Below are 22,650 nucleotides of genomic sequence, written 5' to 3' on the forward strand. Positions count from 1 at the left end.
CCCACTGTCCCCACTGACCCCGTTGTCCCCAGCATCCCCAGCGACCCCGTTGTCTCCCATGACCCCGTTGCCACCAGTGACCCCAGCAACCCCGGTGTCCCCAGCATCCCCCAGCATACCCAGAGACCCCAGTGACCCCACTGTCCCCAGTGTCCCCAGCATCCCCAGTGACCCAATTGTCCCCAATGTCTCCCATGACCCCATCGCCGCCAGTGACCCCAGCACCCCCAGTGCCCCCAGCATCCCCCAGCACCCCCAGTGCCCCCGGTGCCCAGCACCACCCCACGCTGGGAGCGGGCACGGGAGGGCAGGACGGCCGCAGAGTCAGGCAGGCGTCACCGGGCCCCGGCTGAAGGGGCAGGAGGCGGCGGCCGGCGCGGCGTGAGGTGTCCGGCCGAGGAGCCGGTTCCCAGCCCGTGGCACGGCTGCGGGGCACCGAGGAACCTGTCGGGCCAGGCCAGCCGGTCCCGGCCACGCCGGCACTCAGTCGTGTGCCGCGCTGGCAGCCGGCGGGGCTCCTGGGGACGGCAGCCACTGTCCCCCCAACCCTGGTGGGCAGGTGAGCAGGTGGCCGTGGGGTGACACGGGGACGAGCGGCCATGGGGGGATGGCGGGGGGACAGAGGTCAGTGCCCAGGCGAGGGCCGCTGGTGCCGGGGCCACCGGGCAGGACCAAACGGGCCACCGGGCGCTGTGCAGGGTCCCGGCTCCAGCTGTGCCGGCCCGGGGAGGCTTTGGGGGTCCCGGGGACCCCAGGGGGACCCTGCAGGGACATGGCGGGGGCCAGCAGCCCCGCTTTAGCTGCGCCGCCTCCCCCGCACGCCCGGCAGGTGCTCCCGCTCGGCTCCCGGCAGCACCCGGGGACGCGGGGGACGATCCCTGGGGACGCGGGGGACGCTCCCGGCCGTGGGAAGTTCCCACGGTGACGGCTCAGCCGTGGTGGCCGGGATGGGGTGGGGGGGTCCCGCTCCCGGCCATGCTGTCCCCACCGCCCCTCACCCGGGGGTCTCTCTCTCCCGCAGGTCGCGCCAGTGGCACCAGAGCCCCCGGGCAGGAGCAGGAGGACGCCGCCGTCCCCCTCAGCCCCCTGCCCAGCACCCCAGCACCCCAGGACCCCGCCGCCATGCTGCTGCGGGAGTCCCCCTTCCCCAGCCGGGCGCTAGTGGCCCTGGACCGCGTGGCCGGGGGGCTGCTCGCCCCCAGCTTCTGGGCCGCCAACCGCCTCCTTGACCTGCGGCCGACGACGGCGGAGCGGAGGCGGCAGCGGCAGAACCGGTGCGGTCGGTGCCGTGGCTGCACCGGGCAGGTGCTGGCCGGGCTGGCGTACACCGCGCTGCTGCTGCTCTCGCTGCCCCTGACAGCGCTGGGGCTGGTGCTGTGGCTGCCGGTGCAGGCGGTGCGGCGGCCGTTTGCCTACCAGTACACGGCCGGCACGGCGCCGGCGGAGCCGTGGGACCTGCGGCAGCGCCGGACCTTCACCTTCCTCAGCGCCAACGTCTGCCTGCTGCCCAGCGGCCTGGCCAAGTTCAGCAACCTGGGCCAGACGCCGCGGCGCGCCGTTGACATCGCCCGCCGCCTCGCCCCAGCATCGCCGGATCCCCCCAGCGCCCAGGCCAGCCTGGTCGAGCCGCGGCACGGCGAGGCCAACAGCTACGGCGGGACCCTCCGCACCCCACAGCAGCCCCCCGGCAGCGTGGCGGTGGAGGTGCCGGTGGAGGCGGCCGAGCCCGCGCCGGCGATGCTGTCCGAGCACTTCCCGCCCGACGCCGACTTCGTCTGCCTGCAGGAGGTCTTCGACGCCGGTGCTGCCGCCGTCCTGCGCCGGCGGCTGGGCGGCACCTTCCCGCACGTGCTCTCCGAGGTGGGCGCCCGGGGGCTGCGGGGCGGGCGGCTGAAGGTGCTCGACAGCGGGCTCCTGCTGGCCAGCCGCTACCCGCCGCTGGCCGCGCGGTACCACGGCTACCCCAACGGCGCCCGCGAGGACGCCATGGCCGCCAAGGGGCTGCTGGCCGTCCAGGTGAGCAGGACCCCCCCCCCCCCCGCCACCGCGGCCTGGCCGCAGGCAGGGCGCTGCCGGATTGCCCGGCTGAGGGTGCCGCGTATGTGTCCCCCCCACAGGTGCTGCTGGGCTCGGCGCAGGGCCGGCGCGTCGTGGGCTACATCGGCTGCACCCACCTCCAGGCACCCGCGGGTGAGGGGATGGGGGGGGTCCCGCTCCCCCCCGCCGCTGCCGAGGTCAGGTGCTGGCGGTGCCGGTGACACCGGTGTCCGTGTGTGTCCCCCGCTTCGCCACAGCCGACGCCGCCATCCGGGACGCGCAGCTGACGCTGGGGCTGCGGTGGCTGCGGCAATTCCGCGAGGCGGAGGAGCAGCACGGGGACGTGGTGGCCTTCGACGTCCTCTGCGGGGACCTCAACTTCGACAACTGCTCCCCAGGTGGGGGGCGGGGGGCGGGGGGGAAGGGGATGGCAGGCGGGTTTGGAGGGGGTGGGGGGGTCACGGCGGAGACGTGTCCCCCTCCCCGCAGGTGACGAGCTCAACCAGAGGCATCGGCTCTTCGAGGTGTACCAGGACCCCTGCCGCCAGGCGCCCGGGCGGGATGCGCCCTGGGCCATAGGTGGGACCTGACCCCCCCACACACCCCTTGCCCCCTCCCCAGACCCTCCCCTCGAAGGAGGGGGACGGGGTGGGGGTCCTGCTTTGTGACCCGGCCTGTTGCCATCGCTGCCGGCAGGGACCCTGCTCAACTACCTGAGGATCTACGAGGAGCCCGTGTCCACCCCAGAGAAGCTGAAGAGGTGACAGGGGTGGGGACACGGAGGGGGATGGGGGGGGACGACACAGGCCTGGGGGTCCCGTGGGAAAGGCCACCCACGCCCCTGGGGTGGGGAAGGGGGATGCGCCGCCCACCCTGCCCAGAAAGGGGGCAATGCCAGCGGTGGTTGTCCCTCCATCCCTGTGCCACCATGTCCCTGCGCCACCTTGTCCCCATGCCACCGCACCCCTGTGCCACCGCGTCCCCATGCCAGTGCGCCCCCATGCCACCACGTCCTCATGCCAACACATCCCCGTCACCATGTCCTCATGCCACCACGTCCCTGTGTCACCACAGCCCCGTGCCACCAGGACCCCATGACACTGCATCCCAATTCCACTGCATCCCCATGTCTCTGTGCCACCATGTCCCCGTGCCACCATGTCCCTGTGCCACTGCATCCCCATGCCACCATCTCCCTGTGCCACCAGGTCCCCTGTGCCACTACATCACCATGTCCCCGTGTCAACACCTCCCCAGGCCACCGCATCCCTGTGCCATGGCGTCCCCATGTCCCTGCGCCACTGCGACCCAATTCCACCGCGTCCCCATGCCACCATGTCCCCATGCCACCATGTCCCTCTGCCACCACCTTCCCATGCCGCTGCATCCCCATGCCACCACGTCCCTGTGCCACCATACCTCCATGCCACCATGTCCCAGCGCCACCACATCACTGCGCCGCCACGCCCCCGTGTCCCAATTCCACCGCCTCCCTGTCCCACCGCCTCCCCACGCCGCCACGTCCCCGTGCCGCCGCGTCCCTGTGCCATGGCGTCCCCGCTCCGCAGGACCCTCTCGCAGCCAGCGGAGCGGCAGCAGTACCTGGCGGGCCCGATCCTCTCCAACGGGCAGCCCGACCCCGCGGCCCCCAGCCCCTGGCAGGGCCGGCGCGTGGATTACATCCTCTACCGGCAGCACCGCGGGGCCCTGCCGCTGCGGACGGTGAGTGCCACCGGCGTGGCAGGGCGGGGGGTCCCCGCACCCGCCCCGTGCCCCCCGCCCTGACGGCCCCTCTCCCCGGCAGGAGGTGGCGGGGGTCTCCTTCATCACCCAGCTGGCCACTCGCTCCGACCACCTGCCCGTGGCCCTGCGGCTCCACGTGGGCCCCTGAGCCGCCGGCACGACAGCAGCGACCGCCTGCCCGGTGCGTCCCCCCGCCCCGGCACCGGGGCTGGCACCGGGGCACCTCAGCAGGGAGGGGGAGTCCAGGCCCACCAGGGCACAACGGGGGTGCTGGCACCCCACGGGGATGATGGCTCCTGGGCCCCACGCGTGCCGGTGTGCCGTGGGGCTGCCGCGGTGCGTGGCTGCGCCCACCATCATAGCCCCCAGGTGCTGCGGAGGGGCGGGGGGTCCAGCAAGTGTCCGGCAAGGCTGGCACCAGCCGAGTTTTTAGCCACCGGAGTGAAATAAAGGCCTCGAGCGCAGCGAGTGGTTCTGTGCCGGCACCGGCCCCACAGCGTGGGGGGGGCTGCTCCCCCCCTATTGCCAGGGCAGGGACCCTGGTAGGGGGGCGATGGAGCAGCCAGATACCTCAAGCAGGGCAGGGGGGCTCCCCACTGCAGGGGTGGGGGGCTCAGTGGGCCTGGGGTGGGGGGGCCAAGAGCCCCCAGGCCCCCCCATGTACCCCAGCCCAGACCCCCCCCCTCAGCTATTTGGGGTGCTGGGAGCTGGGGGGGGGGGCACACCACGTCCCCCGGCCCTGGGGGGGGCACGGCCTCCATTGCCCCTCAAGACCCCAGCCCAGCCCCACACATGCCCTGAGCCCACCCCAGTCCCACGCCAGCCCCCAAATTGAGAGGGGACCGGCTGTGCTGACTCGGCACCCAAATGATGGCGTGGAGGGGACTGGGGGGACACCAAGAACTGTGTGGCAGGGACCCTGAGGACGGCTCTGTGGAGACCTTTGGGGACCCTGGGGATGGCTCCATGAGGATCCTGGGGGGGCTACTCCCTGGGGACCCTCTGGGGACCACTCCCTGGGGACCCTCTGGGGACCTCTCCATGGAGAACCTGGGGACCACTCCATGGGGGACCCTGGGGACGGCTCCATGGGGCCATTCCCCAAGGGCTCCTGGGCTCTACTCCCTGGGGACCCCCGGGGGGGGCTGCCTGGCCGGGACCCCCGGCACACCCTCACCTCGCACACGGCAGGCGGGAAGGGCCCGAAGGCTCCTTTATTGGAGGACACCGAGCTGGGGATGAGGGGGGTCAGGGGAGAGACCCCCTGCGCCCGGGGCTCAGCCCCTCCATCTGGGGGCAGTTGTGGGGCAGGGCGCCCCCCACCCCGCGCACCCCTCCCCAGATGGAGGGGCCAAGCCCCGGGAGCAGCGAGGCACAAGCGTGGGGGATGAGGGGCTGCCCCACTGCGGGACCCTGAGCCCTGCCCCACGGCGGGGTGACCCTCCGGCCCCCTCTGCCTTGGGGCTGGGGGGCAGGAGCCTGCGGGGGGGGGGGGGGGGATGTCCTTTGGGGTGTGCATAGCTGGGGCTGGGGGGGCTGCCCCATGGCCTGTGCGTGTTGGGGGGCTGCCCTATAGGCTGTGCGTACCTAGGGATGGGGGGCTGCCCCACGGACTGTGCGTGTCTGGGGTTGGGGGGCTGCCCCACAGGGTGTGCATGGGGGGGGTTGGGGGGCTGCCCCACGGGGTGTGCGTGTCTGGGGTTGGGGGGCTGCCCCACGGGGTGTGCATAGCCGGGGCTGCCCCACGGCCCGTGGGGGGCAGGGACCCTCAGACGGCCTCCTGCGCTCGCCGGTACTCGAAGAGGCTCCCGCGCTCAGTGAAGCTCCGCGGTGCCGGCGTCTCCTCGGGGTCCCCCCCATCCCCGGGGCAGCCGAAGCCGCCCCCGCCGGGGGTCTGCAGGCGGAAGACGTCCTGCAACGGGGTGAAGATGGGGTGTCAGGGGGTGCTGGGGGGTGGGAGGGGGTGTAGGGGCGGGGTCCAGTGTGGCACCCACCCCTGGCTCCACCGGCACCGACGTCTTGGCACCCAGGTTGATGGTTCGGCCATCGCGGCGCAGCAGCAGGTTGAGTCCCGGGGCGCCGGGGCTGCCCCCTAAATGGCAGAAAGGGGGGTCAGGGGGTGATGGGGGGGGGGGCCATGGTGGTGGGGTGTGGGGTGGTGGGGGTTCCTGGGGGTCCCCGCTCACCTTGCAGGCCGTAGGGGCGCACGGCGCGGCGCTCGCTCAGCACCGACAGCACCATGGCCTCGCGGAAGAGAAGCTCCCGGATCACCCCGTCACCCCCCCGGTGCCGCCCCGCGCCCCCCGAGCCCCGGCGCAGCTCGAAGCGCTGCAGGACCACCGGGTACCTGGAGGGTGGGGAGGACAAATACGACACCCTGGGGGTCAGTCCCAGGGGGGGACACCCCGAGGGGTCTGTCCCGGGGGAGCCTCGGCACCCGCCGCGGGGTGCCGGCACCCACCGCTGCTCCAGGATCTCGGGGTCGGTGATGCGGGTGTTGGTCATGTGCGTGTGGACCCCGCTGCGGCCGTGCCAGCGCGGGCCGGCCCCCGCGCCCCCCGCCACCGTCTCGTAGTAGCCCACCCGCTCGTTCCCGAAGGTGACGTTGTTCATGCAGCCCTGAGGGCAGAGGGGAGGGTGGGGGGGGTGGGGGGGGTGGAGGGGCACCACCCCACACCCCCAGCCGTGGGGTCTGACACCTGGGACCCGTGGTGCTCCAGACCCCCGGGACCCCTGTCCCCCAGCACCTCTGGGACCCCAGAACCCCAGGACCCTTAGCACCCCTGGGACCCCAGAACCCCAGGACCCCCAGCACCCTGTCCCCCAAAACCCCCAACTGCTGGGACCCCTACCCCTGGGACCCTCAGCACCCTGGACCTCAGGCACCCCAAGACCCCCAACCCCTGGGACCCCAAGAATTCCAGACCCCTGTCGCTCTGGGACATCTGACCACTGGGAACCCCGGCACCCCAGGATCCCCAACCCCTGGGACCCCTGAGACTCCCAGAACCCTGGACTCCTGGGACCCCCAACCCCTGGCCCCCCAGGACCCTCGACCCCCAAGACTCCCAGGACCCCAGACTCCTGTGACCCCTAACCCTCAGAAACCCTAGGACCCCCAGGATCCCCAGCACCCTAAACCCTGGCACCCTGGGACCCCTGGGCCCCCAGGACCCCCGACCCCCAAGACTCCCAGGACCCCCAGACCCCTGGGACCCCCAGGACCCCCATCACGCGGGTCCCTACCTGGGAGGCAGCGCAGACGCCGAAGGCCCTGAAGATGACGTCCACCACGCGCTGGGAGGTCAGGACGTTGCCCCCCACCACGGCAGCCTCGGGCGAGGGGTCCAGGATGGAGCCCTTGGGGATGACCACCCGCACGGGGGCCAGGCAGCCCTGGGGACGGGGGAGGGCAGGCAGCCCCTCAGCCCCCCGCACGGATCCTGCCCCACACCTGCAGCACCCCGAGCCCCCCGCCTCCCTGCCCCGGGGCAGCAGGGGTCCAGGACCTCCCCCACACCCCAAGGGATCAGGGTCCCAGGCTCACCTGTCCCAGCAGATTGGGGTCACAGACCACCCCCCCTGGGGAAACAGGGTCCCAGGACCCCTCCACTCCCATGGGATTGGGGTGGCAGGACCCCCCTCCGCCCCAAGCTGGAGGGTCTTACAGCCTGGGGGTCCTGCAGCTCAGGTGTCCTGCAGTCCTGGGTGTCCCACAGCCCGGGGGTCCCACAGGCAGGGGGTGCCCCAGCCAGGGGGGTCCCACAGACCAGGGGTCCCACAGCCTGGAGGTCCCACAGCCCTGGGGGTCCCACAGCCCAGGGGTCCCGCAGCCCCAGCTGTCTCACCCTGGGGGTCCCACAGCCCCAGGGGTCCCACAGCCTGGGGATCCCACAGCCCCAGGTGTCCCACCCTGGGGGTCCCACAGCCCAGGGGTCCCACAGCCCCAGGGTGTCCCACAGCCCGGGGGTCCTGCAGTCCTGGGAGTCCCACATCCTGGGGGTGCCCCAGCCAGGGGGTGCCGCCGCCGGGGGTCCCGCGCCCACCTGGTTGAGGGGGATGTCCTGGCCCACCATGCAGCGCAGGCAGTAGATGAGGGCGGAGAGGGTGATGGCGCGGGGGGCGTTGCAGTTGCCGTACACCTCCGGCCCCGAGCCCGAGAAGTCGAAGACGGCGCTGCCCTGCGGGGACGAGGGGTGACCGCGCCTGCGCGTGCGTGTGCGTGTCCCCCTCCCCAAACCCCATCTCGGGGCACCCCCCGCACCCCGCGGCCGCCCGCCCCTCACCTCCCGGGGGTCCACCTGCACCCGCAGCCGGACGGGCGAGCCGTCGTCCATGCGGTCCTCGGCCTCCACCGCCGCGCCCCAGCGCGCGGCAAAGCCCTTCAGCATCTCCCGCACGGCCACCTCGGCGTTGGCCTGGGGGCGGCGGGCGTCACGGCGGGGCCGGGGGCGGCCCGGGGGGACGGGGGGTGTCCGGGAGGGGCGGCGGGGTCCCCACCTGGATGTGGCCCATGTACGCCTGGACGACGGGGAGGCCGTGGAGGCGGATGAGCTCGGTGACCAGCTGGATGCCCTTCTGGTTGGCGGCCACCTGGGCTCGCAGGTCCGACAGGTTGTCCGGCAGGTTCCGGGTCCCGCTGCAGCCAGGGACGCGGCCCGGCGCCATCAGCGCCTCCGTCACCGCTGCGGGGGACGCGTGAGCGGCGGCGGGGCGGAGGGCGCCCGGCCCCACCGCGTCTCTGCCGTCCCTGGCACATCCCTGACGTGTCCCTGCCATCCCCACCGTGTCCCCACCATGTCCCTGCCATCCCCACCGTGTCCCCACCACGTCCCTGCCATCCCCACCATGTCCCCACCATGTCCCTGCCATCACTACTGTGCCCCCATCATGTCCCCACCACATCTTTGCCATCCTTACCATGTCCTCACCATGTCCCTGCTGTCCCTATCGTGTCCCCACCACATCCCTGCCACCCCTACCATGTCCTCACCATGTCCCCACCACGTCCCCATTGTCCCTGCAGTCCCAGCCATCCCCACCACATCCCCACTGTGTCCCTGCTGTCCCCACTGTGTCCCCACCATCTCTGCCATCCCCACTGTGTCCCCACCATCCCTGCCACATCCCCACCTGTCCTCACCATCCCAATCACGTCCCTGCCATCCCTTCCACATCCCTGCCATTCCCACCGTGTCCCCACCATTCTCACTGCCCCCCACCCTGTCCTCACCGTGTCCTCACCATCCCCACCGTCCCCACCACATCCCCGCCACCCCCACCACATCCCCACCGTCACCTCCATCCCCCTCACATCCCCACCATCCCCACCACATCCCCACCGTCCCCACCATCCCCATCACATCCCCACCATCCCCTCCACCCCCACCACATCCCCACCATCCCCACCATCCTCACCATCCCCACCACATCCCCACCATCCCCATCATATCCCCACCGTCCCCACCACATCGCCACCGTCCCCACCACATCCCCACCGTCCCCACCACATCCCCACCATCCCCACCATCCTCACCATCCCCACCACATCCCCACCATCCCCATCATATCCCCACCGTCCCCACCACATCCCCACCGTCCCCATCATATCCCCACCGTCCCCACCACATCCCCACCACATCCCCACCGTCCCCACCACGTCCCCACCACATCCCCACTGTCCCCACCGTCCCCACCATCCCCACCACATCCCCACCACATCCCCTCCATCCCCATCACACCCCCATCATCCTCTCCATCCCCACCACATCCCCACCGTCCCCACCACATTCCCACCGTCCCCACCATCCCCTCCACCCCCACCACGTCCCCGCCGCAGACCCACCCTCCTCCTGGAAGACGCCGTCCTTCACCAGCTTGAAGGAGACGAAGACAGCCCCCTCCTCCCGCAGCGCCTTGGAGTGGGGGGGCATGGAGCCGGGGGTGATGCCCCCGATGTCGGCGTGGTGCCCGCGGCTGGCCACGAAGAAGACGGGCTTGGGGACGCCCGGCCAGAAGACCTGGGGGAGAGCCCGGCGCTGAGCCCGGGTCCTGGGCAGGGGGTGGGGGACGCGTGTCCTGCACCCCGGGGTGCCCGCGGCTGGGTGGGGGTGGGGGGTCCCGCACTCACGGGGGTGATGACGGTGAGGTCGGGCAGGTGGCTGCCCCCGGCGCAGGGGTGGTTGCTGAGGATGACGTCCCCCTCCCGCAGGTCCTCACCCAGGTTGCGGATCTGCACCGGGAAAGGCTGAGTGGGTGTGTGTCCCCCCCCCCGGGTGGGGTGGGGGGCTCTGTGCGGAGGGTGTCCCCGGGGTCCCTCCTACCTGGAACTGGACGGTCTCCTGCATGGCGCCCAGGTGGACGGGGATGTGGGGGGCGTTGGACACCAGCCCCCCGTCGGGGCCGAAGAGGGCGCAGGAGAAGTCGAGGCGCTCCTTGATGTTGGTGGAGATGGCCGTCCGCTGCAGGACCCGGCCCATCTGCTCTGCGGGGCGGGCGGGGGGACGGGCGCGGCGGACCCTCAGGACGGGGCACCCGCCTCGCGCCGAACCACCACCCACCACCCACCACCCACCACCCCCCCCCTCCCCGCCCCGGCTCCCTGGGGGGCGCCCCCCGGCCCGCACCTGCGATGCTCATGAAGCGGTGGGAGAAGATGGAGAGCTGGACGGCATCGAGCTGGGGGCCGACGGGGCGCGGGGACCCCGAGCCCACGGCGATGCAGACGTCGCCGAAGCGGGTGAGGCTGGCGGTGCAGCCCGGCTCCACCACGATGGTGCTGGGGGGCGGGCAGGGGGCGGCGGCACCGGGAGCTGGAGGGGTGCCGGGGGGGCGGGGCCGCTTCCCGGCGTCCCCCACCGCCTCCCTGGGGTCCCACCAGCCTCCCGGGGGCCTGGCTGGCTTTGTGGGGTTCCTCAGGGACCCCAACAGCTCCTCCAGGTCCCATCAGCTCCCCAGGGTCCCAGCAGACCACTGGAGTCCCCCACCAGCTCCATGGGGTCCCACCATCTCCCTGGGGTCCCCATTGGCTCCCCAGGGTCCCACCAGACCACTGGGGTCCCCCACCAGCTCCATGGCGTCCCACCATCTCCCTGGGGTCCTGTAGAGCTTTCTGGGGCTCCCACTGGCTTCCCGAGGTCCCCACCGGCTCCTCAGGGACCCTCACCAGCTCTCTGGCATCCTTCTGATTTCCTGGGGTCCCATCAGCCTCTTGGGGTCCCTGCCATCCCCCCCCAGAGTCCCCACCAGCTCCCCAGGGATCCCACCAGCTCCCTGGTCTATTCACCAGCTCCTCCAGGTCCCACCAGCTCCCCGGGGTCCTTCAGATTTCCTAGGGTCCCACCAGCTCCTTGGGGACCCCACCCCCTCAGGGTCCCCACTGGCTCTCCAGGGTCCCACCAGCTCCCTGGGGTCCGTGCTGGGTCTCCGGGGTCCCCACCAGCCCCCCAGGGACCGGCTGTCACCCTGGGGTCCCCGCCAGCTCCCTGGGGTCCCCGCCAGCTCCCTGGGGTCCCCGCCGTCCCCCCGGGGTCCCAACCTGTTCTTGTCGATGATGATGGCGGGGCCGGGGAGGAGGTGGTCGCAGGCCAGCTCCTCCAGCAGGAACACCGGCGTCTCCAGGTACCCCTCCTCGAAGTAGCACCGCGTCACCTGCGGGACCCAGCCCGAGCCCCCAGCCCCACGCCGGGTCACCCCCTGCCCCACTGGGACCCCCGGGATCGCCCGGGACCCCCCCTGCCTCACCGTCTCCACACGAGCCGGTTTCCCGCTGGGGGCCAGGGGGGTCTCGCAGCTGATGCCGCTGCTGCCGGTGCCGCGCACCCGCACGTCGTCCACCACCACGGGGCGGTCGGGGATGGTGAAGCCGAACTCCACCAGGTACCTGTGGGGCGGGAGCGGGCGCCAGCTGCAGGGGGGGGGGGACGGGACCAGGAGACCCCCGGCTGCCTCTGGTTATGGCACGGTGGTGCCGGGATGGAGGTCGCGGTGCCAGGGTGGGGATTGTGGCACCAGGGTGGGGAATCGCAGTGCCGGGATGGGGATTGTGGTGCCGGGGTGGGGACTGTGGCACCAGGATGGGGATCATGGTGCTGGATGGGGACTGTGGCACCAGGACAGTGGGTCACAGTGCCAGGACAGGGATCATGGTGTCAGGATGGGGGCTGTGCCACCAGGACAGGGACCGTGGTGCTGGGACAGGGATCACAGTGCCAGGATGGGGATGGCAGTGCTGAGATGGGGATCGTGGTGCCAGGGTGGTGGTTGTGTTGCCAGGACGGGGACCGTGGTGCTGGGATGGGGAATCACAGTGCCAGGATGGGGAACATGGTGCTGGACGGGCATTGCGGCACCAGGATGGGGCTGGTGGTGCTGGGACAGGGATAGTGGTGCTGGGATGGGGCTGGTGGTGCTGGGACAGGGATAGTGGTGCTGGGATGGGGCTGGTGGTGCTGGGACAGGGATGGTGGTGCTGGCATGGGGATCACAGCACCAGGATGGGGATGGTGGTGGTGCTGAGATGGGAATGGTGGTGCTGGGATGGGGATGGTGGTGCTGGGACGGGGATAGTGGTGCTGGGATGGGGATGATGGTGCTGGGACAGGGATGGTGGTGCTGGGATGGGGATGGTGGCCCTGGGATGGGGATGATGGTGCTGGGACAGGGATAGTGGTGCTGGGACAGGGATAGTGGTGCTGGGACAGGGATGGTGGTGCTGGGATGGGGATGATGGTGCTGGGACAGGGATGGTGGTGCTGGGATGGGGATGGTGGCCCTGGGATGGGGATGATGGTGCTGGGACAGGGATAGTGGTGCTGGGACAGGGATGGTGGTGCTGGGATGGGGATCACAGCACCAGGATGGGGATGGTGGTGGTGCTGGGATGGGGATGGTGGTGGTGCTGGTATGGGGATGGTGGTGCTGGGATGGGGATGGTGGTGCTGGGACAGGGATAGTGGTGCTGGGATGGGGATGGTGGTGCTGGGATGGGGAACACAGCCCCAGGACAGAGATCACCGTGCCGGGCCGGGGGGATTACGGTGCCGGGCTGGGGATGGCGACGCCGGGACCAACCGGCTGGTGAAGGCGGCGTGGAAGTCGCCGGCGCGGCAGGAGCTGGCGGTGGGCGGGTGGCCCTTGGCCGAGCACATCAGGGCGCAGTCGGTGCCCTCGTAGCGCAGGTGCAGGAACGCCTCCGTCCGGATCTGCTCCCTGCGGGCCGGCCCCGTCAGCGCCCCGGGGGTCCCCGTCACCCCCCACCCCCCGACCCCGGGACCCCCCGTGGGCTCACCCGGCGAAGCCCTGCGCCCGCAGCGCCTCCCGGCACTCCCGCTCCAGCGCGGCGATGCGCCCGTCGAGCCGGGGGAAGGCGGCCGGCTCGTAGCGGAGGGCGCAGGGGGTCTGCGCCTCGTGCACCACGTCCGCCAGCGCCAGCCCGTAGGCCGAGAGCACCCCGCTGTACCTGCGCCGCGCCACGCCGACGCCATGCCGTGCCGCCGCCGAGCCCGCCTCGGGGACCCCAACCCGCCCGCCCAGCACCCGGGGGCACCCCCAGACCCAGCACCTGGGGGATCCCCTCAACCCCATGCTCTTGGGCACCCCCGAACCCAGTGAAACCATCTGGGGCACCCCCAGACCCAGCACCTGAGGGATCCCCTCAACCCCACGCCCTTGGGCACCCCCAAACGCAATGAAACCATCTGGGGCACCCCAGATCCAGCACCCAGGGGCACCCTCAAACCCATCTCCTAGGGGATCCCCCTGACCCCATGCCCTTAGGCACCCCCGAACCAAATGAAACCATCTGGGGCACCCACAAACCTATCTCCCAAAGGATCCCCCCAACCCCACGCCCTTGGGCACCCCTAAACCAAATAAAATCACTTGGGGACTGGAGCAGCCCCAAATCCAGCACTCAGGGGCACCCCCAAACCCAGCTCCTGGGGGGGATCCCCCAACCCCACCCCCTTGGGCACTCCCACCCCCAGATCCAGCAAAACCACCTGGGGACTGGGGCACCCCCAAATCCAGCACCAAGGGGCACTCCCAAACCCAGTGCCCAGGGGCACCCCCAAACCCCCCTGGGGACTGGGACACCCCCAAACCCAATGTATCCACCTCAGGGGGGGCACGCAGAGCTCTCCCCCCCCCAACCCCCCCCCATCTACCCAGGGGCCAGGAACACCCCAACACCACCCAGGGGGACGCTGGGCACCCCCCAGGTGCCCCCACCCCGCTCCAGCTCCGCGATCCGGTGGTGCCGGCAGACGGGGGTGGGGGGGGTTGTCCCCGCGGAGCCCCCCCGTGCACCTACTTGTGGATGAAGACCCTGCTCATGCCCAGGGCGCGGGCGATGGCGCAGGCGTGCTGCCCCCCCGCGCCCCCGAAACAGGCCAGCACGTGGCGGGCGGCGTCGTGGCCCCGCGCCTGCCAGGGACACACACGGTGTGGTGACGCCGGCGGCAGCACCGGGCACCCCCCCCCCCCCCGCGGTGGCCACCCCAGGGCCACCCCACCTGCGTGAGGGCACGGATGGGCCGGCACATGGCCTCGTTGGCCACCCGCACGAAGCCCATGGCCACCTCCTCCACCGAGAGGGGCTGGTGGGTGCCGGCAGCGGCGGCGCCGGTGCCGGCTTGGAAGGCGTCGATGCGGGCGGCCAGCTCTCGGAACGCCCGCGCTGCCGCCTCCCGGCACAGCGGCTGGTCCTCGCCCGGCCCGAAGATGCGGGGGAAGTAGTCGGGGAGCAGGCGGCCCAGGCAGAGGTTGGCGTCGGTGACGGTCAGCGGACCCCCTGCACCGGGACGAGGATGGGGACGGTGAGCGCGGCGCTGCGGCGTGGCACCCGCGCCGGCACCGCAGCCACTCACCCTTGCGGTAGCAGGCTGGGCCTGGGTGGGCGCCCGCTGACTCGGGGCCGACCACGAAGAGCCCGGACCTGGAGGGGAGACACCGGCGGCAGGGTCGCGGCCACGCCAACCACGCCGCCGCCGAGCCGCACCCAAGCGCCGGCGAGCCCCCCTCGTCCCACCGTGCCCTGCCCGGGGCACCCACGGGTGCCCAGAGCCCCCCCCTCCCACCTGAAGAAGAGCCGGGAGCCGCCGCCAGCCGCCACGGTGTTGATGTCAAGCTGCGGCGCCTGGATGGTGACGCCGGCGGTGCTGGCCTCAAAGACGTGCTCGTACTCGCCGGCGTAGCGGCTGACGTCCGTCGAGGTGCCTGCGGAGGGCGGCTCAGCCCTGGACGGACCCCCACCCCGGACCCCCACCCCAGACCCCGGCCCGGGCCCCCCGCCCCGGCGCCGCTCACCTCCCATGTCGAAGCCGATGACGGGCTGCCCGTCCTCGTGGCGGTAGGTGGTCATGGCGTAGCCCACCACGCCGCCGGCCGGGCCCGAGAGGATGGCGCGGGCGCCGCTGAAGTGCCGCATGGGGGTGAGCCCCCCGTCCGAGCGCATGAACAGCACCGGCACCTCCTGCGGGCGGGGGGCGGGGGGGGGGGGGCTGGGACCAGCACCCGTGGTGGGGGCCCGGGAGGATGGGCGCCCACAAGGGGGGCCTGGTGGGATGGGTGCCCATGGGGGGTTCTGGTGGGATGGGCACCCATGGCGGGGTCCCAGTGGGATGGGTGCCCATGGCGGGGTCCCAGTGGGATGGGTGCCCGTGGTGGCAAACCAGTGGGATGGGTGCCCATAGGAGGGTCCTGATGGGACTGGTGTTTGTGGCTGGGTCCCAGTGGAATGGGCGCCCATAGGTGGGTCCCAGTGGGATGGGCACCCATAGCAAGTCCTGGTGGGACCAGAGTCCGTGAGGGAGTCCCAGGGGGGCGGGTGCCCACAGGAGGGTCCTGGTGGGACCCATGTCCACGGCAGGGTCCCAGTGGGATGGGTGCCCATGGGGGGGTCCTGGTGGGACAGGTGCGGTGCCTATGGCAGGGCCCCAGTGGGATGGGTGCCCACAGGAGAGTCCTGGTGGGACTGGTGTTTGTGGCTGAGTCCCAGTGGGATGGGCGCCCATAGCAGGGTCCTGGTGAGATGGGGACCCACGAGGGGATCCCAGTGGGGCCGGTGCCCGTGGTGGGGTCCCAGTGGGATGGCCATCCACGGGGGGGGGCGGGTCCTGGTGGAACAGGCACCCCCGGGGGGGCTCCCAGCAGCCCCACTCACCCGCAGCTGATGGGCGAAGCCGGCGCGGAAGCTCTCCAGGTAGCGGTGGATGCAGGGGGTGAGGTAGGCGTCGGCGCACGCCGTGTAGCCCCGCGGCACCGCCCGCACCATGGCCGCCACCGCCGAGGAGAGGGAGACGTGCCGGAACCCCAGCTCCCGCGCCAGCGCCCCAACCTGCTCCTCGTGGCCGGGCCAGCTGCCGGCGAGAGCGGGGACGGCGTTGGGCGCAGGGGGTCCGGCTGCACCCCCCCAAATCCCACTCCCCCACCGATCCCCCCCCCCCCCGGGGTCCCCCCAAGACTCACGCATAGGAGTGGAGCAGCAGCACGGCCAGGCTGCGGATGCCGCGGGCCAGGACCCCCTCCAGCTCCCGCCGCAGCGCCGACAGCTCCAGCGGCCGCTGCACCAGCAGGGACGCCCCCGTGGAGCCTGGGGACAGCCGGGGGGTCTCAGGGGGTCACAGATGCCACCGCTCCCCCCCCCCGCTTCCACGCGGCCCCAGCGCCCTCACCCTCGAGCAGCGGGAGGGTCTCCGTCCCTGGGAGGCGGCAGCCGGGCCGGTGCGGGATCAGCCGCTCGTCCACCTCGATCACCTCCTCGTACAGCACCTCCGGCACCGCCACCTCCTGCGCAGCAAGACGGGGACGTCACCGGGGGCCACCACCTCCATGGGGCAGCCCCCCGGGGCTGCCGCCGCCGCCGGAGCTGCCACTGGCTCCTGGCCAGCCGGGGCTGCGGGCGGGCGCTGGCGCGGGGCCGGTGCTGGCACGGGGCCGTGGCGGGGGCCCAGCGGCAGCTCACGGGACGCGGCACCCGGGATCCGGGGACTTGTGGCCGCCAAGGACGTCTGCGGCGGGCAAAGGACACGCCGGGCCCCACCGAGCTGCGACGGTTGGGTCGCGTGGGGACACATCGCCACAAGCTCGGACGGCGCCGGTCACGGGGATGTGCCAGGCCGGTTCCAGGCGGTCTGGGTCACGGCAACGTGCCACCCTGGTCCTGGACACCGTGGGCCATGGGGACGTGACACCCCGAGCCGGGATGATGGCATGGGTCACAAGGATGTGCCACCCCGATCCTGGACACCGTGGGCCGTGGGGACGTGCCACCCCGGTCCTGGATGACGTGGGTCACATGGAGAAGTGCCACCCCGAGCCCGGATGATGGTGTGGGTCACAAGGACGTGCCACATCAGTCCTGGATGCCTTGGGCCACGGGGACGTGCCACCCCCGGTCCTGGACACCGTGGGCCATGGGAACGTGCCACCCCAAGCCCGGATGATGTGGGTCACATGGGGACGTGCCACCCCAGCCCCGCGGCGTCGCCGGGCCTTACCAGGTCGAAGAGGCGCGGTCGGGCCTGGGTGCCGATGTGGAGGAGGTCGCGGAAGCCGCGGGTGACCAGCAGCGCCAGGCGCTCGCCCCGGCGCTCCAGCAGCGCGTTGGTGGCCACCGTGGTGCCCATGCGGATCCACTCGATGCCGGAGGTGTCCAGGGGTCGATCCCGCGGCACCGCCACCCCGCTCTCCTGCCGGCACCCCGCGCCTCAGCCCACCACCCTGCTGGGGACCCCCAGCCCCCAGCGGCCCCGGCACAGGCGGGGCCCCGACCCCCAGCCCTGGGAGGGGGTACAGGGCTGGCCCAGGGGGGGTGGGGGCGGGGGGCTGTGGCACGAGGGTGGTCCTGGGGGGGGGGGTGGTCCTGGAGAGGTGCCGGGGGGGAGGGTCCCAGGAGGGGTCCCAGGAGGGGTCCCAGGAGGTAGTCCCAGAGGGATGGTCCTGGGGAGGCCCTGAGGGGGTCCCGGGGGGTCCCGAAGAGGATCCTGGAGGAAGGTCCTGGGGGGCGGGGGGTACCGGGGGGGGTTGTCCCAGGATGAGATCCCAGGGCGTCTTGGGGAGGGTCCCGGGTGAGAGTCCCTGGGAGAGTCGGGAAGGGGGGGAGAGGGGCCCAGCGGGGAGGGACCCGGGGGAGCGTCCCGGGGGGTGTCCCGGGAGGGTCCCGTTGGCGTCCCAGAGGTGCCGGGGTGTCCCGAGAGGGGGTTCCCGGCGGGATCCGGGGTGTCGGAATGGAGGGTGTCAGGGGGAGGGTGCCGTGAGCAGTCCCAGGGGGGTGCCGGAGGGGGTCCTGGGGGGGCCCCGGCAGGGTCCAGAGTGTGCGAAGGGAGAGTCTCACGGGGAGGGTCCCGGGGGGGGGGGGGGTGTCTCAGCGGCATCCCGGGGGTTCCCGGCGGTCCCGGGGGGGTCCCGGGGGCGTTCCGGCGGGGTCCCGGGGCGGGGTCTCGGCAGGTTCCGGGGTGTCCGAAGGGAGGGTCTCAGGGTGGTGTCCCCGGGGGGGGTGCCGGGGGTGTCCCGGGGGTATTCCGGGAGGGTTCCCGGTGGTGTCCCGGAGGGGTTCCCGGAGGTGTCCCGGGGGTGTGCCCGAGAGGGGTCCCGGGGAGTGTCCCGGGGGGGTCCCGGAGGGTGTCCCGGGGGGGGTCCGGCGGCGGCACCTCCTGCAGGACGCGGCGGATGCCCTCGGTGGGGGCATCTCCGTAGGCCGGGTCCTCGGAAAGGAGCTTGAGGACGCGAACGCGGCCACCGGGGCAGCGGGCGAAGACGTCGGTGAAAGTGCCGCCGCGATCGATGGCGAACTGGAACCCGCCGGGAACCGACGCCGCCATGACGGGACGGGACAGGACGGGACGGGACGGGACGGTCCCGGACGGCTCCGTACGGCTCGGTCCGGCCCGGCTCGGTCCGACCCGGCTCCGACCCCGCCGCCGCTCCCGCCCGGGCAGCGCCGCGCACCGGCCCCGCGGGGGCGTGGCCTCACCGGGGGGCGTCGTCCCTTGGGGGCGTGGCTGAGGAGGGAGGCGTGGCCTACAGCAGGCGGTGGCGGGGGGGGGGGCGCGAAGCACGCCGGGAGTTGTAGTCCCGCCCCGCGCGGTGCTCGCCGGGAGTTGTAGTCCCGGCGGATTAAAAATGGCAGCGGCGGAGCTGTTGTCGGATGAGGGGTACCGGGCGGACGGGCGTCGTCCTACCGAGCTCCGCAAGGTCCGAGCCCGCATGGGCGTCTTCGCGCAGGCCGACGGCTCGGCCTACATCGAGCAGGGCAACACCAAGGCGCTGGCCGTGGTCTACGGCCCGCACGAGGTGAGTGGCACCGGGCCTGAGGCCTAGGTCTGGGCACCGGGCACTGGCCCTGGGCATCGGTACCGGGCCTGGGCACTTGGCTTGAGCACCGGCTACCGGGCCTGAGCACCAGCACCTGGCCTGAGCACTGGGCCTGGGTTTTTGGGCACCGGGCACCAGCACTGGACCTGGGCACCAGGCCCCAGCACCGGTCCCGGTCCCCGTTCCCCGGTCCATAACACCGCTCAATGGCATCCGCAGATGCGCGGCTCCCGCAGCAAGGCCCTGCCCGACCGGGCGGTGGTGAACTGCCAGTACAGCATGGCCACCTTCAGCACCGGGGAGCGGCGGCGGCGGCCGCACGGCGACCGGCAGGCGAGCGAGCTGGCCCTGCACCTCCGGCAGACCTTCGAGGCCGCCATCCTCACCGAGCTCTACCCCCGCTCCCAGATCGACATCTACGTCCAGGTAATGGTGGGACACGCAAACACGGACCCCACACACACGCAGGGGGGCACCGTGGGGCCCCCCCGGTGTTGCCAACCTGCAGGTGAATCCAAGAAAACTCCGTAACAACTCGGCGTTATTGAGCAGGGCTTCTGTGTGACGGCACCGGGCAGCCCGGGGGAGAGCTCCTTCCATCCGTGCTCCACCGGGCTAGCAAAACCCATCGGTTCCTAGACACAAAAATCATACATATCCATCAGATTTCCTGAGAAGGGCTGTCTGATGGTGATGAGTTCCCGGCATTCCTAGTCTTCCTCACGCTGTCCACTAGTTGAATCCTCCTTCTTGAGCAGAAGCCGGGTGCCCTTCTCTGATGCAACCTTTTGTGACCATCAGCCCTGCACTAGAGGGGCCTCCTTGACGGCTGGAGCTTTGTCTCCTTGAGGTCTGGCAAGAGGTTACCTATTTATCGGCTTTGCTCGGCAAATAGCCAAAGCCGTCCTTGCAGGGGAAGGAAAACTCGGGAGAAACGCGCGTGAAGTTTTTGTGTCTCTCAGTCAGGGATTGTCGGGGGTTTCAGCCTTTCACAGGGGTCAGAAAAACTCCTCCACACGCAGAGAGATCAGCAGAGACGTCCTTTAGTAACGCTGCGCACCGGGGACGTGGGATCCTTCCCAGGGATGTCCCCTGCGCGTCGCAGTCAACAGATATTTATACGTTAAATTCATATGTATTTAGCTTATGTATTTAGATATTAATTTCATACATACTTAGTTTATATTTTTATATACTAAATCCATACATATTCAGTCCATACAATGAATATTCATTATCCTTCTCTCCATAATTGGTTCTTCTTCTATCGCTCCCGATGCAAATCAGCGCGCAGCCTCTGTCGCAGTCTTCTGTTGTTCCCTTGCGAGTAGGGGGTGTAATTTGGGTAGGTGGTCCGTGAGTCAGAGGCCTCGACCACTCCCCGAATGGACCGTGTATGGTCAGGGGACATGCCCTTGGCTCGCAGGCTCTTGGCTCGTACCTGCTTTGGTCACGATTCAAAGATTATACACAATGGGCACCATCGTCAATCCTGCCTTGCAGACGTCCTGGACTGTAACGCGCTATCCTCGTTTCTAACCGTTAATGGGTCAGTGGTTAACGAACACCTCAGGGCTGGGATTTTGCAGAGACGTGCCAGCAGCATTGGCAGTACAGATTTTATTTTATATTGGATCGTTTATTCCACTTGAGACTGATTTACCTAAAATTGTCACTCGTTATCCCTACTAACATCCGTTAATTAGAATTCTCGATGTTCAAACCAGAACAAGGGGGGTGAGGGGTTTTCCAGCAGCGTCACTGGTGCATGACAGGCTTCAGGTTTCCCTCGTTTCTAAACCGCCATCGCCTGGTGAAGTTCCTGTGCTCACAGGTTTGAAAACACTCACAGCTCTGACATCCTAAATCTGATGATTTTATGCGACAGCAGCGTTGGCAATACGGGTTTTATTTTGTATTGGATCATTTATTCCATTTGAGGCTCATTTTCCCAACGCCACCCTTAGTTTCTCCCATTAACACTCACTGATTAGGATTCTCGGTACCCAAATCAAGGTGGGAAAAGCGAGGGGGTTTCTGAGCAGCACCCCAAAATCCTGAATTTCTCCTGTTAATACTAATTAGGATTCTCGATACCCAAATCAAGGTGGGAAAAGCGAGGGGGGTTCTGAGCAGCACCCCAAAATCCTGAATTTCTCCTGTTAATACTAATTAGGATTCTTGATCTCCAAATCAAGGTGGGAAAATAGAGGGGCTTTCTGAGCAGCACCCCAAAATCCTGAGTTTCTCCTGTTAATACTCACTAATTAGGATTCTTGATCTCCAAATGAAGGTGGGAAAAGCGAGGGGCTCTCTGAGCAGCACCCCAAAACCCTGACCCCGGCGCTTTCTGTGACCCCCCCCCCAGATCCTGCAGGCCGACGGCGGGAGCTACTGCGCCGGCGTGAACGCAGCGACGCTGGCGGTGATGGACGCCGGCATCCCCATGCGGGACTTCGTGTGCGCCAGCTCGGCTGGCCTGGCCGAGGAGACCCCCCTGGCCGACCTGAGCGCCCCCGAGGAGGCGGCGGGGGGCCCGCGGGTGGTGCTGGCGCTGCTGCCGGCCTCGGGGCAGATGGCGCTGGTGCAGCTCAGCGCCCGCCTGCACCAGGAGCGGCTGCCGGCGGCGCTGGAGGCGGCCGGGGCGGCGTGCCGGGCGCTGCACGCCCTGCTGGACCGGGCCGTGCGGGAGCGCCTGCGGGAGAGCGCCGCCGCGCTGGGCGACTGACACCGGGACGGGATGGGGACGGTGGGTGCCACCAGAGGGGGGGGGGGGGGGGCGCGGCGCCGGAACGAGGGCCTCGGCAATAAAGGTGTGACGGCGTGTGCCGTGAGACGTGTCAGGGCGTGTGTGCTGTGTGTGCCACGTGTGCCATGTGTCACCCCATGTATCACATTGTGTGTCAGGGCATGTGCCGTGACGTGTGTCAGAGCGTGTGTGATGTGACGTGTGTGACGTGTGTCACGCCGTCTGTCACGCCACGGCTGCCGTGTGTGGTGCCATGTGTCAGGGCATGTGTGCTGTGTGCCACACCGTGTGTCACGTGTGTCAGGGTGTGTGTCAGGGCATGTGTGCTGTGTGTGACGTGTGATGTGTGTCACCCCGTGGGTCACCCCGTGTGTCACGTGTGTCAGGGCGTGTGTTGTGCCGTGTGTCAGGGCGTGTGTGATGTGTGTCAGGCCATGTGTGCTGTGTGTGACGTGTGCCATGTGTCACGCCACGTGTTCTGTGTGTCACCCCGTGTGCCACGCTGTGTGCCGTGTGTCACGCCATGAGCTGGACTCCAGCGCTGCGGTGCCCTCCCCGGCACGGCCCCTGCCTTGCACGCCCCTCCTGGCACACACAGCTCCGCTTCCCTCCTGCAGCCCCCCTTGCACGCCCACCCCGACCCCCTTGCACCCCCTCTCCCCTTGAGCACCCTCTCATGCACACGCACCCCCTTGTACAGCCCCCTGAACCCCTTGCACACCCACTGCCATTGCACACCCCCTTGCACACACCCCCTGAACCCCTTGCACGCCCACTGCCATTGCACACCCCCTTGCACACACCCC

The 22,650-nt window shown here is 70.3% G+C and overlaps 3 protein-coding genes across 3 annotated transcripts; 2 read left to right on the forward strand and 1 right to left on the reverse strand.

The window, feature by feature from the left end:
* The first annotated feature begins 772 nt into the window (after positions 1-772).
* Positions 773-3,928, forward strand: LOC147415566 (sphingomyelin phosphodiesterase 5-like). Its single transcript, XM_086466030.1, has 8 exons — positions 773-905; positions 1,022-2,016; positions 2,118-2,190; positions 2,295-2,435; positions 2,527-2,616; positions 2,734-2,797; positions 3,606-3,759; positions 3,842-3,928. The coding sequence occupies exons 1-8, from the start codon at positions 773-775 to the stop codon at positions 3,926-3,928; spliced, it is 1,737 nt and encodes a 578-aa protein (XP_086322156.1).
* Positions 3,929-5,548: 1,620 nt separating this feature from the next.
* Positions 5,549-18,602, reverse strand: OPLAH (5-oxoprolinase, ATP-hydrolysing). Its single transcript, XM_086466031.1, has 26 exons — positions 18,432-18,602; positions 17,280-17,471; positions 16,455-16,569; positions 16,249-16,372; positions 15,944-16,139; positions 15,088-15,253; positions 14,859-14,997; positions 14,649-14,716; positions 14,295-14,572; positions 14,093-14,205; positions 13,070-13,240; positions 12,853-12,990; positions 11,524-11,662; positions 11,318-11,430; positions 10,407-10,558; positions 10,104-10,264; positions 9,911-10,012; positions 9,626-9,800; positions 8,281-8,465; positions 8,067-8,198; positions 7,827-7,961; positions 7,027-7,176; positions 6,242-6,399; positions 5,967-6,127; positions 5,775-5,872; positions 5,549-5,692 (listed from the first exon to the last, which is right to left on the reverse strand). The coding sequence occupies exons 1-26, from the start codon at positions 18,600-18,602 to the stop codon at positions 5,549-5,551; spliced, it is 3,876 nt and encodes a 1,291-aa protein (XP_086322157.1).
* A 296-nt stretch (positions 18,603-18,898) lies between these two features.
* On the forward strand, positions 18,899-21,823 carry EXOSC4 (exosome component 4). Its single transcript, XM_086466287.1, has 3 exons — positions 18,899-19,074; positions 19,315-19,521; positions 21,464-21,823. The coding sequence occupies exons 1-3, from the start codon at positions 18,904-18,906 to the stop codon at positions 21,821-21,823; spliced, it is 738 nt and encodes a 245-aa protein (XP_086322413.1). The 5' UTR covers positions 18,899-18,903.
* The last annotated feature ends 827 nt before the right edge of the window (positions 21,824-22,650 follow it).

Source organism: Leptosomus discolor, chromosome 5 (genome assembly GCF_034619465.1).
Source record: "Leptosomus discolor isolate bLepDis1 chromosome 5, bLepDis1.hap2, whole genome shotgun sequence".
NCBI classification, from domain to species: domain Eukaryota; kingdom Metazoa; phylum Chordata; class Aves; order Leptosomiformes; family Leptosomidae; genus Leptosomus; species Leptosomus discolor.

What these genes read in the sequence shown, in the direction of transcription:
- OPLAH (XM_086466031.1), bottom strand. Translation starts at nt 18,602, where the DNA reads ATGGCGGCGTCGGTTCCCGGCGGGTTCCAGTTCGCCATCGATCGCGGC. An exon ending in GACCCTCCCGCTGCTCGAGG is followed by an intron (nt 16,373 to 16,454) that starts GTGAGGGCGCTG and finishes GGCTGTCCCCAG; the next exon opens with GCTCCACGGGGGCGTCCCTG. An exon ending in CCGCTTCATGAGCATCGCAG is followed by an intron (nt 10,265 to 10,406) that starts GTGCGGGCCGGG and finishes CCCGCCCCGCAG; the next exon opens with AGCAGATGGGCCGGGTCCTG.
- EXOSC4 (XM_086466287.1), top strand. Translation starts at nt 18,904, where the DNA reads ATGGCAGCGGCGGAGCTGTTGTCGGATGAGGGGTACCGGGCGGACGGG. An exon ending in TGGTCTACGGCCCGCACGAG is followed by an intron (nt 19,075 to 19,314) that starts GTGAGTGGCACC and finishes TGGCATCCGCAG; the next exon opens with ATGCGCGGCTCCCGCAGCAA. An exon ending in AGATCGACATCTACGTCCAG is followed by an intron (nt 19,522 to 21,463) that starts GTAATGGTGGGA and finishes CCCCCCCCCCAG; the next exon opens with ATCCTGCAGGCCGACGGCGG.
- LOC147415566 (XM_086466030.1), top strand. Translation starts at nt 773, where the DNA reads ATGGCGGGGGCCAGCAGCCCCGCTTTAGCTGCGCCGCCTCCCCCGCAC. An exon ending in CGCGGGGGACGCTCCCGGCC is followed by an intron (nt 906 to 1,021) that starts GTGGGAAGTTCC and finishes TCTCTCCCGCAG; the next exon opens with GTCGCGCCAGTGGCACCAGA. An exon ending in GGGCCCTGCCGCTGCGGACG is followed by an intron (nt 3,760 to 3,841) that starts GTGAGTGCCACC and finishes TCTCCCCGGCAG; the next exon opens with GAGGTGGCGGGGGTCTCCTT.